Source organism: Leptodactylus fuscus, chromosome 2 (assembly GCF_031893055.1).
Source record: "Leptodactylus fuscus isolate aLepFus1 chromosome 2, aLepFus1.hap2, whole genome shotgun sequence".
Lineage (NCBI taxonomy): Eukaryota > Metazoa > Chordata > Amphibia > Anura > Leptodactylidae > Leptodactylus > Leptodactylus fuscus.
The window spans coordinates 25,750,245-25,768,708 of NC_134266.1; the positions used below are offsets into that span (position 1 = coordinate 25,750,245).

General features: G+C 42.3%; 1 protein-coding gene across 1 annotated transcript in view; it reads right to left on the minus strand.

The window, feature by feature from the left end:
- Window positions 1–18,464, minus strand: part of ERG (ETS transcription factor ERG) — a 138,802-nt gene that overhangs the window by 88,607 nt on the left and 31,731 nt on the right. The window contains exon 2 of the mRNA XM_075263540.1: window positions 9,967–10,055. Coding sequence (XP_075119641.1) covers window positions 9,967–10,005 — 39 coding nt within the window. The 5' untranslated portion in view covers window positions 10,006–10,055. The remainder of the gene's footprint in view (window positions 1–9,966; window positions 10,056–18,464) is intronic.

Genomic DNA, 18,464 nt, shown 5'->3' on the forward strand with positions numbered 1-18,464 from the left:
ACCATATTTGACATTAAAAGTTATGTTTTATGCTAAGTGTTGTCTGCCCTGTGTCTCGTATTACAGTTGAGCTCCACTGAAGTGAATAGATTGGAGCTACAATACCACACATGACCTGTAGAGGACAGGTTCTGGACAGGGGTGGCACTAATTCTGAAAGAAGGTAGTCATGTTTTCAAATAATGGATAGGCCCAGACCAATGATATCTCATGTGTATGCCTCAAAAGGTGACACTGGATCTCTGCCAGTTTCCAAAAAGATTTTCCCATAGTTCTCTATAGAGCATCTGATACCATTTAGTGCCCCCTTTGGGGTAAATCATTAAAAAAATGAATGATATCATGTACAGCTACTACTACATAACCTAACCTCGCAAGGTCAGAGGATGGCTCTCTGGACACTAAGCAGCCAGTAAAACCATGCGAGCCGTGTGTCCTGCTTGAAGCAAGGAAGAGACTCCAGTCAGGGCAGCAGGGGGCGCATCCACCACTTTTTGAGTTCTCTTTATACCAGATTTGCTGCACTTCATCATATACAGTAAAGCAATATCCACAGAGTGAACCAAGTGTCTAGTGTGTGTCCATTGCTTTTTGATGGAGCTTTGTCTAACCTACAGGGGCGGAGTATCTGGGTGGTGGCTCCGCGAGGGCGGGACAGAGAAAGGAGCGCTGGCTGCAGTGGACAGGAGGAGCAATGACGCCTGCGCAAGAGCCAAATTGACTCCCTACCCCAGGGGACAGCTGCCTAGACACCGGGTTTCACCCAGATGCAGATATTAATACTTCAGACGGACTCGCTCAATGACATCATTCTCGTTGTAAGCCGGTGAATTGGCCGCTAGCTGGGGATGAGAAGTGAATGCTGCAATTGCTGAGGAATCCGGCTGTCATCATCTCAGACTCTTCTCTCTTTCGTCCTTCTGTCAGCGCCGTCAGTCTTTATCGTATGTATAAAACATGTCTGTGCAGGGAATAAAGGCGATACGTATGTGACTCTGCTGGCCTGGATAAAAGCCTGGCCGGCTCAGCTACATCTGCTTCACACTACGCTATGATTAAAAGCCGCTGCCTCCTTCTTGATCTTAATGGTGGGTAAATCCTCAGCTATAACCTTCAGAATATGGAACGTCTTATCGTAAAATGGATCGCGTTACAGATAAAAGACTAAAGCATCAAAGAAAGCTTGGTGAAAACCAATATGGCCACCCTGACTACTAGTATAGGGGTGAAACCCAGCTTTCTGAAGTACCTGAATGACCAGAGAACTTGCCACTTCAGCAATGGATCTGAACAGCTTTCCTACTCGGGGGTGTAACCACAGTGAAGGGGGCCCTTAATCTTACAGATCTTGCAAATAACAACAAATAGTTAAAGCGGTTGTCTGGGAAAATAAACTTTACTGACTTTGTCCCGCAGTTTCTTCATGCTGGGCTAACGATGTGGTTCTGACCACTGGATCATGTCATCAGAACCAGCAGCCAATCATATGATTGCTTTGCCACCATCCATCTCCTCCTATTTTGGCAGGTAGTTATCTGGGCTATGGGGGCTGAATGACTATAGTAAAGTCAGCCATTGTAACAAAGGTAAGAGGAGGAGACTGAGTGATCCAACATGGTCTGGTCCAACAGAGGTAGTCAGATAAGTTTAACTCCCTAGACAACCGATTTAACAACAAATTTGTAATGTTACCCCAAACCAGATACATTCATTCAGACCTAACGCCAAACCTCTATATCTTCAAACCCCAAGACCAGACCTCTAAATTCATTCAGATGTGATCTTTGAACCAAGACTAGACAACACATTTATTAGAAACTGAACTCAGACCAGACTCCAGAACAGATCCCTTCATTCAGTCTCCACAGCCTAAAATGATGTGGCCAAAAACTAGGCAACATGTTCCTTAAAGCAGTCTACTAATTTCACTAGACCCCAAATTAGACCCCTAAATTCACCAGACCCCAGATCAGACTCCTAAATTTATCAGACCCCGGATCTGACCCCTAAATTCATCAGTCGCTAGATTAGACTCCTAAATTATTAGACCCCCATATCAGACTCCTAAATTATTAGACCCCAGAACAGTCCCCTAAATTCATCAGACCCCAGATCAGACTTCTAAATTCATGAGACTCTAGATCAGACCCCTAAATTATTAGACCCCAGATCAGACCCCTAAATTCATCAGACCCTAGATCAGGCCCCTAAATTATTAGACCCCAGAACAGTGCCCTTAATTCATCAGACCCCATTTCAGACCCCTAAAATCATCAGACCCTAGATCAGATTCCTAAATTATTAGACCTCAGAACAGACCCCTAAATTCATTAGACACCAATCAGACTGTAAGTAGTATTTCAGCACTATATGGCGTTGTACTCTATGTCGTATATGTGAGCAGTACTGTAACATTTTATGGTGATATTATGTGACTTCCTTGAAGAAGTATACATAACTATATAATTTCATGCTATTTTGGCACCTGATGGCGGTGTTATTTGGGTTGTACATGTCAGCAGTACCTTAGAATCATCAGGCGACATTATGTGACTTCTTTGAGGAAGTATTATTTGAACATTGCACATTATTTCGGCACTACATGTGGTGTTATGTGGGCTGTAGATGTCAGTAGTATCTTGGCACTATATGGCGGTATTCTGTGGGCTGATTAGATTATGTATCACAATATTTCTTTATAAGTATTCCTCGCGGCCGGTGCTCGGAGCCCTGTAATGGGAGCAGGTTGCACAGTAAAAGTCAAATCATTACAATAACGTTACGTGAACTTTTGAGCGGAGTTCACAGGAAATTGCTGGTATTGAACTAATTTCACACTTTCTTCTCGCGCTAAGCAAATACTTTGGCTAAAAGTCTCATCCAAATCTTTTCTTCTTCGTTTGTTTTAAGTTAGTCCAGATTTTTTGGGTCTGAAAAATAACAGATGCTCCCTTTCAAATATGACAATTTCTGCGCCTGACTTCCATGGAGTAACCAGAGACCTTGTATATTTGTGCAGTGTGACTTCTGGAGGTAAACTAAGCAAGCCAAGCCTGGTGTCCAATGGACTTGGACAAAGATAGCATTAAAAAGTAAGTGCGCCTCCTCGTCGGCTGCATATTTCTACATAATCAGGCACAGATCCAGAATTATGGAGGAAAGAGAAACCAGCATTCACGTCTTAGACAAAATAATCACTTGGTTGAGCAGCCCCGAACATGAAGACAGATCTGTATATTCACAATGTATGCAACAGCTTGTAATATTAGTCCAAAAACAGCTAATGGGGCCCCATCACTAAGTGGAGAGTGGAAAGAAATACAAGAACTGGAGGTGGAACCTTATTCTCCAATCACATCATTGTGTATAGTAATGTATGTACAGCACCAGCAGAATAGCGAGTGCAGCTCTGGAGAATAATACAGGATGTAACTCAGGATCTGTACAGGATAAGTAATGTAATGTATGTACACAGTGACTGTACCAGCAGAATAGTGAGCGCAGCTGTGGAGTATAATACAGGATAAGTAATGTAATGTATGTACACAGTGACTGCACCAGCAGAATAGTGAGCGCAGCTCTGGAGTATAATACAGGATGTAACTCAGGATCAGTACAGGATAAGTAATGTAATGTATGTACACAGTGACTCCACCAGCAGAATAGTGAGCGCAGCTCTGGAGTATAATACAGGATGTAACTCAGGATCAGTACAGGATAAGTAATGTAATGTATGTACACAGTGACTGCACCAGCAGAATAGTGAGCGCAGCTCTGGAGTATAATACAGGATGTAACTCAGGATCAGTACAGGATAAGTAATGTAATGTATGTACACAGTGACTGCACCAGCAGAATAGTGAGCGCAGCTCTGGAGTATAATACAGGATGTAACTCAGGATCAGTACAGGATAAGTAATGTAATGTATGTACACAGTGACTGCACCGGCAGAATAGTGAGCAAAGCTCTGGAGTATAATACAGGATAAGTAATGTAATGTATGTACACAGTGACTGTACCAGCAGAATAGTGAGTGCAGCTCTGGAGTATAATACAGTACATGATGTAACTCAGGATCAGTACAGGATAAGTAATGTAATGTATGTACACAGTGACTGTACCAGCAGAATAGTGAGTGCAGCATATCCCGACCTCTGTTCATATTTTGTCAAAATCCAGATTATTTGTGCTACCAGATGATCATCCTGTATGGACTATTGGATGCCAGATTAGAGGAAGTGTTCTGGGTAATAAGATTCCGGTAACTTGCCATCGCTAGATTTCCATTTAAACATTAATATAGACTGGCTTATTCCAAACAAAAACGTCTGTCTGCTGTAAATCAACCCAAATCCTTCAAAGATGCTATTTCCATATCAAAGGAAGTGTCTTATATCCAGCTTCTAAGGGGGGATATTTACATATTTCCCCATCAATCAGGGGCGCTGCTCGGCTGCAGAAGTGTGGGCTGTAGCGAGACATAGCCCTGCCAGCAGGTTAGAAAAATGATACCGCAGTGCCGGTTTTTGCAGTGTTGGCATCGCAGCGTTGTAAACAAACACAAATAACTTGGCCCCTGGCACCCGGCCTTTCCTGGAAAAGTTCGCCTCCAAGAAAATCCATTAGGACTTAATCTGGAATCGCTGGGTCTACAAGCAAAAAGTTCTGCAACTCCATCCAAACCAAATCTCTCCAAATGATATAATAGGCATGCAGAGCTGCGTGCAAAAATACAGCGGGCCCAGAGGTTTGCAGGTGGCGGTATTTTGCTGGACTTCTTGAATTACAGACATGACTGGGTTTTCACTTTCTATCCTTCTTATATAAATATTATCTGTTCTCCAATAAGAAACGTGCAGAGAAGGAGGTCACTGAACTCTCACATAGCCCGGGCGGTAACTGCGGCCCGTTCCAGGCACGTTCCTACAGCTTGGCACTGGGGCAGGTATGGTACAGGTGCGAGGCCTGGGTCATGTCTGGGTAAGAGCCACTCAACATGATGTTAGTTTCGCCATACAAGATTTTTCTCACTTGTAACTCCGAGTGTGTTCCGAGAGTGTCTGTATTTCACTGTTATCTCGGCCCCACATTGAACATCGGTCGTGTGTATGGGGTCTTAGTCCTTTTACTCTGTTACCTGAGGACAGGAGGATATTTGATACTGTCCATAGAATAGGTCATCATTGTCAGATTGGTCAGGGTCCAACACCTCGACCATGCACTGACCAGCTGATGCAGTCACTGAAGCCGTATATAAGGTATACAGTTGAAAGCAGTACTGCTCCTATTCAAGTGAATGGAAACAACTGCAGTTCCAGCGCCACCACTATTGTGTACGTGGCTATGCACACTGTATACAGCTTTCTGTCTGTACAGTGTAGTAGTGGCATCTGGAACTGCAGCCGTTCTCCCATTAACTTGAACAGAAGCTTGGGTGATTCCAAGCATATACCTAATACAGCCAAAACAGCTGATCAGAACAGGATACAGGTGTTGGACCCCATCCTGTAAATAGGTCATCAGTATCAATTATCTTCAGGTCCTGGACAACCCCTTTAAAGAGGACCTCCACCAACTTCAGTTCTCATCATCTGTTAATAGTTGCCGCTTCACTGATTCTGGCGTAGTTGGAATTTTCTTCTCTAGCCCCCACCATCCCTGAGTAATATTGCTGTTAATTTCAGCACAATTATGCCCTCTACTGCCAGGTAGGCCTTCCCTGTCATTCTGCTCCAGTCTAGGACTGCCCACCAGACAATAGAGAGCATAATACTGCTGAAACTAAGAGCAATGATTTCTCAGGAATGGTAGGGGCTAGAGAAAAAATTCCAACTACGCCAAAATCATTGGAGCAACACCTACTGAAGGATGCAATGACTTGGAGTTGGTGGAGGTGGTGAAAGGTCCTCTTTAAAGGGGTTTTCTTGATTGGTCAATCCTAATTTGTAGAAGAGTCCATTTACAATAAGCAAATCTCAGAATTTTTCCCTGATCAAATGGTAATCTGTGGAAAAACCTGGAGGTCTCCGAGTCCCTGTGTGAATAGGGCCATGGGTGACCATTACTCCTTTCACTTCTATGGGACTGAATGAGGCATGCTTTTGAAGACTGGCATATTGAGTGCCAGTCTTCATAGTTCTTGTATAACCCCCATTATCATGCAGAGCAATGGATTCCTACTCCCTTAGGTCCTATCCTATCTCCTATAACATTGTTCATCCTAATATTCCTAGTAAACAAAAGCAACACCCAAAATAAAGTGAAGACTGACACTGACAAAACCTTAGGGGAAAATTCAGCTTTGCACTAGCTTTCGGGTCAGGGGGACGTTGAGTGACCCCCTTGGGGTAATGGTGCACATTAGTGACTGTCCCCTTTAATGCAGAAAACAATAGACCTGACCATTTAAGGAAAAGTGCCAGTAGATTTCACCTTAAATATAGGCCATTGAGTATATGTGTCGTCCCCATCTGTATCACATTGCCAGGATGTTTTTATTTGGATGAGAAGATACAAGTCTATCTGTGACGGATTTTAGGACTTACTGCAGATGTGAATCAAATCAGTTCCAGATCTGAGAGGTCGGCGCTGTCCTGAAGCTTTATCTGCTACCTTGCTTGGTGCGTCGGTGAATTCTTTAGGGATAAAACTTAATGCGGAACAGTAAGGAATGTCCCTCATCTCCATATACAGTCATGTGCGCCTGGGCCCCGGGATGCCGGATTGTCAGATACTTTTAGGATTGGGAAAATGATATTTAGGTGATAAAAAAGAATTTGTGAGCGGCCTACTGTTCGTGTCAGGAGATATAGGGACTAGAGATGGGCGACCCCTGAATACTTGTTTCATATTGGGTTTGGACGGTTCATCCCAAGGATTCATTTTGGGTTGAATAAGTTTGTTATGAACCAGAAATGAAATTTTTATACTCTGCAGTCTCTTCGGTTTAATAGGTGGAGGCCCAGGGCTTATTATACTACAGGGTCTCTACAGTCTAATAGATATAGGCCTAGGGGTTTTTATAATATGGGGTTTCTACAGTCTAATAGGTAGAGGCCCAGCGGTTATTATACTACAGGGTCTCTACAGTCTAATAGGTGGAGGCAGGAGTGAACCTACCTTCTTTGACAGAAAGCAGAAAGGCGCCCCCCCGGAGGAGGGGGCGGGGCGGAGCTGAGGGGGCGGAGCGAAGGTGTGTGTGGCGGAGCGAAGGGGGGCGTGGCGGAGCAGCATTCGCAGGCAGAGAGCAGGCAGGGAGCATGAGCCTGAGCGTGAGGGGAGGCCGCTGGAGCAGCGCTGTGTCCACAGGGCCTCCCCAATCCACCACTCGGTGACGGTGACGCTAAGCCAGTCCAGGACAACTTGACCTGGACTGGCTTAGGTAAGCAAAAATGCGCCCCACCCCCCCGTGCCCTGGCATAGCGCCGCCTGAAGCGGTCGCATCATGTCGCCTCATGGGAGGTGCGGCGCTGGGTGGAGGCCTAGGGGTTATTACACTATGGAGTCTCTACAGTCTAATAGGTGGAGGCCTAGGGGTTATTATACTATGGGGTCTCTACAGTCTAATAAATATAGGCCTAGGGGTTTTTATAATATGGGGTTTCTACAGTCTAACAGGTGGAGGCCCAGAGGTTATTATGCTACAGGTTCTCTGATTTTTTAAACAGTTTTTTTAAGACATTAACTATACATATACTGTATTTTTCGGACTATAAGACGCACTTTTTTCCCCCAAAATTTCGGAGGAAAATGAGGGTGCGTCTTATAGTCCGAATGTGGGGGGAGGAGCGGATTTGCAGCATGGTCGCGCTACTGCCACCGCTGGTTTTCCGTAGCGGCAGGAGCGTGACAATCTGCAGGCCCCGGCAGCTAAGACAGTCCCCGGCATCCGCCGGTCTATTACAGCAGATGCCGGGGAGTGTCTTAGCTGCCGGGGCCTGCAGATTGCCACGCTCCTGCCGCTGAAGAAAACCAGCGGTGGCATGCTGTAAATCCGCTCCTCCTCCGCAGGTCCCGGCAGTGAAAGTTAGCCCCGGGGCCGGTCCCCACCGGCCCCATACCTTTAGTGATGCAGGCCGGCTCCTGCACGGCGAGGCCGCAGGAGCCGACCTGTTCCGATGACAGCCGGGAGCCTAATGAAGGAACCCAGGCCTGTCATAGCTATATATTACTATCGCGGCTGGTCTATGACACTCCGCGATAGTAATGTATAGAATCTCCCATAGACGGCAATACACTTGTATTGCCGTCTATGGGACTTGCAATCAAATGATTGCAGGTTCAAGCCCCCTAGGCGGGGGATAATAAAATAGTAAAAAAAAAAAAAAAAACACTTAAAAAAAAAATATATTAAAAAATAAAATAAATAAAAGTTCACCTCCTTTCCCTAGAATACATATAAAAGTATAACATTACTGTGAAACATACACATTAGGTATCCCTGTGTCTGAAAATGCCCGGTCTACTAATAGTTTTATGTACAGTGAACGTCAAAATCAAAAGTGCTAAACCGCTGGGTTGTTCTCTCTGTTTTGCCTCTGAATTAAATAATAGGTGATCTAAGCAATAAACATTTCCCAAAATGGTATAACTAAAAAGTACACCTGGCCCCACAAAAAAAACGCCCTATACATCCCCATACAGCTGCAGGGTCACCTGTCCATGTGGCCTTGCAGCTGTTCCAAAACTACAAATCCCATACATTAAATATTTTACCATTTTTTGCCTGAAAAATTTTTTTCCCTATTTTTCTCCTCTAAAACCTGTGCGTCTTATAGTCCGAAAAATACGATATATATATATATATATATATATATATATATATATATATATACAGAGAGAGAGAGAGAGAGAGAGAGAGAGAGAGAGAGAGAGAGAGAGACATTTGTTTGACAGTGTTTTAAATTCAACCAAACCCAAAAAATATGACCTTAGATTGGAATAGATCGGCTTATGTCAGGCACAAAAAAATAACCATACACCTTGCATGTATTGAAACCTCTATGTTCTCAGTATCCCTCTATGAATATATATGAAGCAGCTCTTTCTCCCCCTCTACCAGCAGGAAGTCACAGCACAGATCTGTTCCTGAAGCTGAAGAAATTTAACGATCTCTCACTGAAAGTTAAAGGAGTTTCCTATGTTTTCTACACTTGATATTGATGACCTATCCTTACAATAAGGACACCTGGTACCCCCACCGATCAGCTATTCTCATCTGCCTATAAGGCCACCTGCTTCTGGCTCAATACACAGTATAAAGGCCGTTCTAGTGCACCCCTACCCCTATAAGTAGCCAGCTTATAAAGTTCAGAATTGTACAAGAAGCCGATGACATCATTCATATACATGTAAATATGTCTACAGATTCTCAGCCCCGGAGACATGCAACATTAATTATAATAACGGATTCACACATAGAACATTCTTTGCAATGCACAATAACCACATTTTCTGCACACAATGGAGGGCGTCATTTTTTTTGGTGCCAAACCAATATTCAACCCCGAAATCTTACAGTGACATCACCAGTGCCATAAATCACTTTCCCTTCTATAAATATTACTTCTTCGATGCTATATGAGTAAAATCCTAATATTAGCTGCCTCTTTGTTATAGCGAGGTCAAACTGGGCTCCATGATGGTGTTAAAGGGATTGTCTGGGACTAAGACTTTGAATTTCACTTCCCCTTCTGAGTCAGTGGCATCACGTTCATCATTCCATTGGTCCAGTCCCATTCACATGAGTGGGGCTGAGTTGCAATTCCAAGCACAACCACAATACAAAGTACGGCGCTGTGCTTGGTCAGTAGTAAAGAGCCCATAATTCTAGGGCCAATATCCCGGCACCATCGCTTGCCAATAATTCAGTTCCCATGAAGACGCGAGTGCTGCCACCAAGAGGCCAAACAAGATAAGGGATGGTCAGTTAGTCAGTCTATTATATAATATTATTTATCGCTTACTTTGATGTGAGCTGATGGATCTGGAACAGTCTGAATCATGTCCTTACTGCAGTCGGCCTCTCATACCACACATTCGGTTTCAGGTGTAGCTGTGAAAAGAGAGGAAACATTGAGTATCTCATTCGAAACCGTTTCAGCTCTGCTATATCTGCACGTCCCATCTTTCGGCCTTCGCCATCTCATATTCTACGTGTGTTCATTTTGGCTCAATGCACAGAATGTCCCCTATAGAATGTATACGGGGTAACTTACTGAAGGCGCGGCCTTCCTTACACCCACGTTAATAAGCTCTTGACTGACGGACGGCTTATTTTCCTAGCAGTAGGACCGCCGCTTCTCGCTTTACACGCTTCATACCTATGTTAATAACAACTTCTTCGTTTTCTTTATTAACCCCTTCAGGACACAAACGGTCTTGGCCCTTCAGGGCATAGAAATATTGGTGTCTTTTCATATCGGCATCTCGAGAACCAGAAGTGTTTTTTTATCCTGTCATCTTCCTGAGGGCTCGTTTTTTTGTTGGATGGGCTGTATTTTTATATGGCATTATTACCATAGGTGTATTTTGTAATGATATAGTCTTTTTTACAAATGAAATTTTTTTTATTATTTAAAAAGTGGGATATTTAATTTTTTTTTTTTTTATTAATATTTTTTTCAATTTTATTTAACATTTTGATACCTTACTAGCAGAGGTACTGAAATTAGGAACAGCCTGGGGTCAGCAACTGGTAGTCAGATTTATTTTTTTTTACTCAATATTTGAAGTGCAATCACTCTCACAACTAAGCCTAATAATAGACTGATACTTTCCAATTCTGTAGCAGCTTTTTTGCAGCAGTCACCTCATTTACATCATATAGAAGATAACACCTCCATAGATAACACCATCACATCACTACTGACTATAGATAATGTCAAAGCTTATCTCCTCCTCCTTTCAACACAAAGTACATCTAAGACATTCTCCTATAGCATCAAGGAGTCTTCTCCAGACTATTACTGCCTATGGCCCATGACTGTGCTGTAAAGCAGATCACTAAATGCTGTTAGAGCAGAGGAGAAGCTCAGACAAGATGGCTGCCCTGGAAAATAGAATAAAATATACAATTATAAAATAAATCAATTTAAAAATTGTCGCTGCTTAGATACTTGTGAGCTGATGTCCCAGAGCGCATGTACCCGGGACCACCGCGCCACTTATTAATAGGCATTAGTCAATGGTCCATATGAGAATGATCTCTGCCCATTCCTCCGAGGTGCCAGATGTACCAAATAAAACAGGGTCACTTGATATTCTTGGCAAAGGCGGACGCCTCCACTTTCATATGTTCCACGTGCCCATTGCCAAACGTATATCAATAAAATAATAAAGGGTCTTGTTCTTGCTGAGCGCTACATTATATCACCGGATTATACAGCGAAAGGTTTACAGGGAAGAAAAACTTTTTGTTGGACCATGATAAAAAAAGTTTAAAAAATAATCTTAGTCAGTCCTATGTCCGATGCCGCACAGTCCTATCAATACAGACTCCTTCATATGTCTCCTTATAGATGATACTTAGAAGAGACTTTATCATCCTTAAAGGGTATGGGCAGTTTTGCAACCATTTATTTTTCATTAAAGAAATGTATTATCTATCTATCTATCTATCTATCTATCTATCTATCTATCTATCTATCTATCTATCTATCTATTTCTATCTATCTCATATTTATTTCCCTATCTATCCATCTATCTGTCTCATATTTATCTATCTATCTATCTATCTATCTATCTATCTATCTATCTCCTATCTATCTATCTATCTATCTATCTATCTATCTATCTATCTATCTCATATCTATCTATTAGAGATGAGCGAGTACTGTTCGGATCAGCTGATCCGAACAGCACGCTCGCATAGAAATGAATGGACGTAGCCGGCACGCAGGGGGTTAAGTGGCCGGCCGCCGTCAAAGCGGAAGTACCAGGTGCATCCATTAATTTCTATGGAGCGTGCTGTTCGGATCGGCTGATCCGAACAGTACTCGCTCATCTCTACTATCTATCTAATCTATCTATCTATCTATCTATCTATCTATCTATCTCATATCTATCTATCTATCTATCTATCTATCTCCTATCTATCTATCTATCTATCTATCTATCTCATATCTATCTATCTCCTATCTATCTATCTATCTATCTATCTATCTATCTATCTATCTCATATCTATCTATCTCATATCTATCTATCTATCTATCTATCTATCTATCTCATATCTATCTATCTATCTATCTATCTATCTATCTCATATCTATCTATCTATCTATCTATCTATCTATCTATCTCATATCTATCTATCTCCTATCTATCTATCTATCTATCTATCTATCTATCTATCTCATATCTATCTATCTATCTATCTATCTCCTATCTATCTATCTATCTATCTATCTATCTATCTATCTATCTATCTCATATCTATCTATCTCCTATCTATCTATCTATCTATCTATCTATCTATCTATCTATCTCATATCTATCTATCTCATATCTATCTATCTATCTATCTATCTATCTATCTATCTATCTCATATCTATCTATCTATCTATCTATCTATCTATCTATCTCCTATCTATCTATCTATCTATCTATCTATCTCATATCTATCTATCTATCTATCTATCTATCTATCTATCTCATATCTATCTATCTATCTATCTATCTATCTCCTATCTATCTATCTATCTATCTATCTATCTATCTATCTATCTATCTCATATCTATCTATCTATCTATCTATCTATCTATCTATCTATCTCCTATCTATCTATCTATCTATCTATCTATCTATCTATCTCCTATCTATCTATCTATCTATCATCTATCTATCTATCTATCTATCTATCTATTACATTATTCCTCCATGTGACTATTTTCCAAGCATTCTATGACACCAGATCAGTCACTTTAGGAATTCCAGTACAATGTGTGATTTATGGCAGAGCGGAGCCAGGTCCTGGACACCTCGAGCCTGCAGAGTATTAATTATAAGAATTTCCAGACTTTTGCCGCAGCAGCCTTATACTGATGTAATCCACCGGGAAGAAGAATCCACTTTTTTTTTTTGGCTTAAAAAGAAACTAAGTTTTCAGCTTTTAAAACCGCAAATAATAACATACTATAACCCAAATTTAGAGGGGTTATCCAGGATTAGACAGACAAGGCTGTTACTTACAGTAACACTGCCCACCTGTCCATAGGTTGTGTGGTAGGAAACATCTGTCCGTCTCACTTCAATGGAGTTAAGTTGCAATACCAGACACAACCTGTGGACAGAAGTGGCACTGCGTCTGACAACATGAGAAAACAGCCTAAAAGGGAATCTATCATAGTGATTGTGACACTAAACTACCCACAGGTCGAACCACATAAAAAACCTTTATACTTACGCTAAATGTATAAGGACCTTTGGGTGGAGGAGTGTCCCAAACTGACCCGACAGATTCCCTTTAAGGGACTTTAATGCCATTGTGGGTGTGCCATATGACATTGTGTGTCCTTTGTTGCCCCCACAGACATACATAGTGGCCCTGCCCTTATATACAGTCATTGTCCTCATATCATACATGGTGGCTCTGCCCTTATATACAGTGGCTGTCCCCATAGAAATACATAGTGGCCCTGCCCTTATATACAGTCATTGTCATCATATCATACATAGTGGCTCTGCTAGAGTACCCCTATATATACCACTAGAGTAGCCCTATATATACCACTAGAATACTCCTATATACACCCCTAGAGTACCTCTATATATACCCCTAGAGTACTCCTAAAGAACCCTTATATATCTCTATATACATATCCCTATATACCCCTAGAATACCCCCTATATATACTCCTATATATCCCTATATACCTTTAGAGTACCCCTATATATACCCCTATATACATACCCCTATATGTACCCTATATACATATCCCTATATATACCCCTATAGTTCCCCTATATGTACCCCTAGAGTACCTCTATATATACCCCTATATACATACCCCTAAATATACCCCTAGAGTACCCCTATATACATACCTAGAGTACCCCTATATATACCCCTGGATTATCTACAGTATTTATTCCATTCTACATCAATATCCCTGTTTTATGTTTTTGATATTTTTGACTCTGATTTTCTTCTATATACAGGCCATTTCCACTCTAAATGCCTCCATTGTTGCGCGCTGTAGCGCCGAAGCTCTTAGCATGGCTTCTCGCTGTTCTCAGTCAGCATTTTCCATAGATAATGTGCTGAAATAATGTGCAAAACACCCGTCAGACCGCTGCTTGGAACTGCTAAAATCTAAACAACCCTGCGCTCGCCCACCCAACGTGTCTTTATGCACTAGCGATTAAATAGCTCTGGATCCAGTAACATGGATAAAGACCGTGGCCCGGTGTCAAGAAAACAAGAGGGCTATCCCAAGCCAAGTCCGTGATGTATAAGATGTGACGGGATGTTGGCCCGGCACCAGATGCCCAGTTACCCCTGTCACCCACCACGGCACCATTGTCCTTCTGGAAAATTCTGAAAAAAAAAAGTCCCACCACGGACAGAGGAGTCAAGTCTTGGAAGGCTTAATCTGAGCGGCTTCCAGAAAGCGTGCGTATTAAAGTGTACATTCGATTAAATAAGTCACTCTGTAAAAAGTCACTCGCACTACATAAATCTGCTCCGGCCGTGCCATGTGTGCTTAATCACAAGCTTTTCATTCCCTTTTTCTTTTTTTTTTTTCCTCCTCTCCCTTGGCCGAGCCAGACGGCCTAGAAAATCCAGTCTACGTCCCGCACCTCCGTGTACACGTCATCAAACTATCATTCTTTAAAGGAGTCTGAAAGCTCCGCGCATTACGGCGCCCTGATCCCCGGCTTTGGCCGGACCTGTTTTTGAATGTTTGCAGCTGGGAGCAAATTTGTAATATATTTGTAATGATTAGGAAGATTTACCTGCAGCGGCCTTATTTAGAAGAGTTATAAAATAAAAAATGAGCGAGCAATAAAAGGGAACCGTGAGCGGCCAAGGTAGGAATAAGCACTTTTTGAAAAGTTAGTGGTTGCCCAGTCAACAAAAACTGCAACCGCAGACCACATGCTGTTGATATGTTTAGTCTGTGCAGCGACCAGGGGCTGAGCAGTTAGGAACAAGGAGGTGGCCTCACTGGTCATGGCGGCTTTTGTGCCATTTTTTTTTAGCGTCCTGCTGCGATCTCTGCCTCCCATTGTGGTGGGAGACAGAGATCGCAGCAGGATGCTAAAAAAACATCAGCATCCTGCTCGATCTTGCTGCGGATTCCACGCCTCGAGACTCCTAAGCAGCGAATTGTAAACAATGGGAGATCAATTTGGGGCATAATCTGCCACGGATTTGGGGACGGAATCTGCTTCCAAATCCACAGCAAATTCCTATGAGTGAACGTATCCCAATAGTGCAACATGGAGGCACAATTCTCTTACAACAGCGGGATTCACACATATGGACAGGAATGGCTTTGGCACTTCATCCCTTCCTGAGTCCTCTGACCTCATCTGGTACGACCCCTTTCCTACCACTATTAGGCTCCGTTCCCACGGAGTAACGCGCCGCTCAATTAGACATGTAAACACGTGGCGCTTCAAAACAGATCCCATTGACTTCAATGGATCTCGGCTTACGCGCGCTATTCATTGAACTCAATGGGTTATAAAGCCTCCCATTGATTTCAATGTGTAACACGCGTAAGCCGGCACCCATTGACGTCAATGGGATCTATTTTGAAGCGCCTCGCTCTGACACGTGTTTACGTGTCTAAATGAGTGTCGCGTTACTCCGTGGGAATGGAGCCTTAGGGAAATGCAGAGCATGTCTCACCCGTGGATATATAAGTGTCCACACTGTTCAGCAGTGGAGATGTTCAATGATCAGCAAGTTCTCCGTCTCAGTTCTCCAAACCTGGAGTCCAATGACACGAGCCTGTTAGCCCTATCTGCCACTAACTAGGTTACATGGTGAATCTCCTTCTTCTCATGCTAGCTACCATCTAACTGAGGTTAATAGGAGGTCACCTTCTGGCTAAAGACTGGGGGCCATAGTGTAGGCCACTGCTTGCTTATTTCGCAACACGGAAAGGGCCTGTTAACTCCAAAATGTCCAGCGTGAAGCTGGAAAGTGCAAATAGACAATATAAAACAGTGCAAACAGTATGCAACAGTGTGGAGTCCTTAGCAGTGGACACTGAATATGGAAAAAGACCAAATGTACTAAAGGGGTATTATTCATGTTCTCGCATACTGACCAGGGTTTTGCATTAAGATTGATATTGTGATGAGGGAGGAGAAAAAGATCAGCTTCATTTATAATGTGGACAGAGAACTCTAATAAACAAATGTAAAGACTAATGTGACCAGTTAAAGTAAACCTTTCAACACCTCCAACTCTTTGAATCCTTCAATAGCCACTGCTCCACTGATTCCGGTGCAGTTGGAATTTTTTCTCTAGCCCTCAGAATTCCCAAGTAATCATTTCTGATAGTTTTAGCACAATAATGCTGTGCGTTTTAAGGTGGGCGGTCCCTGTCTACCTGCTCCATCCAAGGACTGCCCACCTGACAACAGAGACAATGACAGTGGTCAAAGTAAGACAAGTGATTTCTCAGGAATGGTGGGGGCTAGAGAAAAAAATCCAACTGCATTGGAATCAGTGAAGCGGCGCCTAGTGAAAGGTATGAACATTCAGAATTTGCGGAGGTGGTGAAAGGCCTCCTTTAAATGAAAATCCTGGAAGGGTTATTCTCCTACAACTGAGATTTGAGGTAGATAGATAGAGCTAGTCATCTACAACGAGAAGACTAGGAGAAAGGAGACCAGGAGGCAAATTTCTAGCAAATTCCAGTTGCTGACAAATTCCCTACAAATAACTCTCAAATTTGACACTGTTTTTGTGCCATCGCTCACCAGGTTCCCCTGCGGCTTCCTATGAAGATGTATTACATAATAGTGATGATGAAACGTTACTGACGGATCACACATCAACAGAAGTCAGCTGGGGAGTTCTGGTGAAAAGGGATGGCACATAATATAAAGTTAAAAATATAAAAATGTAACTTTTTTTGCCTGCATTAAATAATTTTTTGGAATCATAAAAATTTTGACAACCACTATGACCGCTATTACACATTGTAGTTGTCAGCCATAGTTACACGGCCATAGTTACATGGGTTGCGAAGGTAGCAGTCACATCCAAACTAAAGTGCTTGAAGGAGAACAAAGGGCTCTCCTAAAAAATATTGGTATGATACACAGAACAGGGTGTAATATTTTGGGTCCAGGAGCTTCAAGTTACCCCTGTAAAGTGGTACACCCCTCATTCATGTATACCAAGGCCCAAAAGCTTATCACCCAGCTTTCCTAGGTTAAGATATAACCATAAAATGGTCAATTATTACTTTTTCACAATTGTATAAGAGTATTCAGAAGAGAATATTTTCTGGCTTTGCACAGGGCCCCACGTGGCAGACATCACAGCTCCCTGTAATTTTTACCAGTGGCATGTACTGGCGCCCTGTATTTAGCACCAGAGGGTGTTTAGGGCACATTATTATTACACGCTCTGGAATGTGATGGGATGATTGATGCCTCTTACTTGGCATTTTGGAAAAAAGTGACTTTTGAAGTGGTGTCATCCGATGGCATGAAAGACCCCGGGATGGCAAAATGATGAAAATGAAATAACAATAATGAAATTTATCCACAAAGACATCTGCACATAGCCCACAAATCCACAGCATTCTTCAGATTTTACCCTTTCGATGTGTAAGTAAAATTGGAGTGAAACAATGCAAGCAATAGGGGGAGCTCCAGAGCAAAAAAAACAAACAAACAACAAAAACACACAAACCCAGATAAACAACTGTTGTGAGACATCCTATAAGTTCTTGTCTGACTCGCTTTTACTCTCTGTCTATTCTCCTCCAGCCTTCTCACATCCCCACTTTTGCACCTTGTTTCAGCCTTTTCCCATGTATGTGAAGTCCATGTGTCCAGGACGCTGCTGCCCGCACCAGCTCTCGAGCACCAGCACAGCTTCATTCCTGGACTGATTTCTACTCCTACAGTTCATTAGGGATCTAGTCTCTATTTAGCTGACAGACACTGATGCTGGGGAGTTTATGATTCCCTTCCCTCCCTTCCTTGCAAGAATCATCAAATATGTTGTTTTTGTACCTTTTCTGTTGGCATTTTTTTCACTCAAAGCAGTATCTCATCTATCTATCTATCTATCTATCTATCTATCTATCTATCTATCACCTATCTATCTATCTATCTATCTATCTATTGCATGTCTATCTATCTATCTATCTATCTATCTATCTATCTAACTTTCTATCTATCTCCTATCTATCTATCTATCTATCTATCTATCTATCTATCTATCTATCTATCTATCTATTGCATGTCTATCTATCGGTCTTTCCAA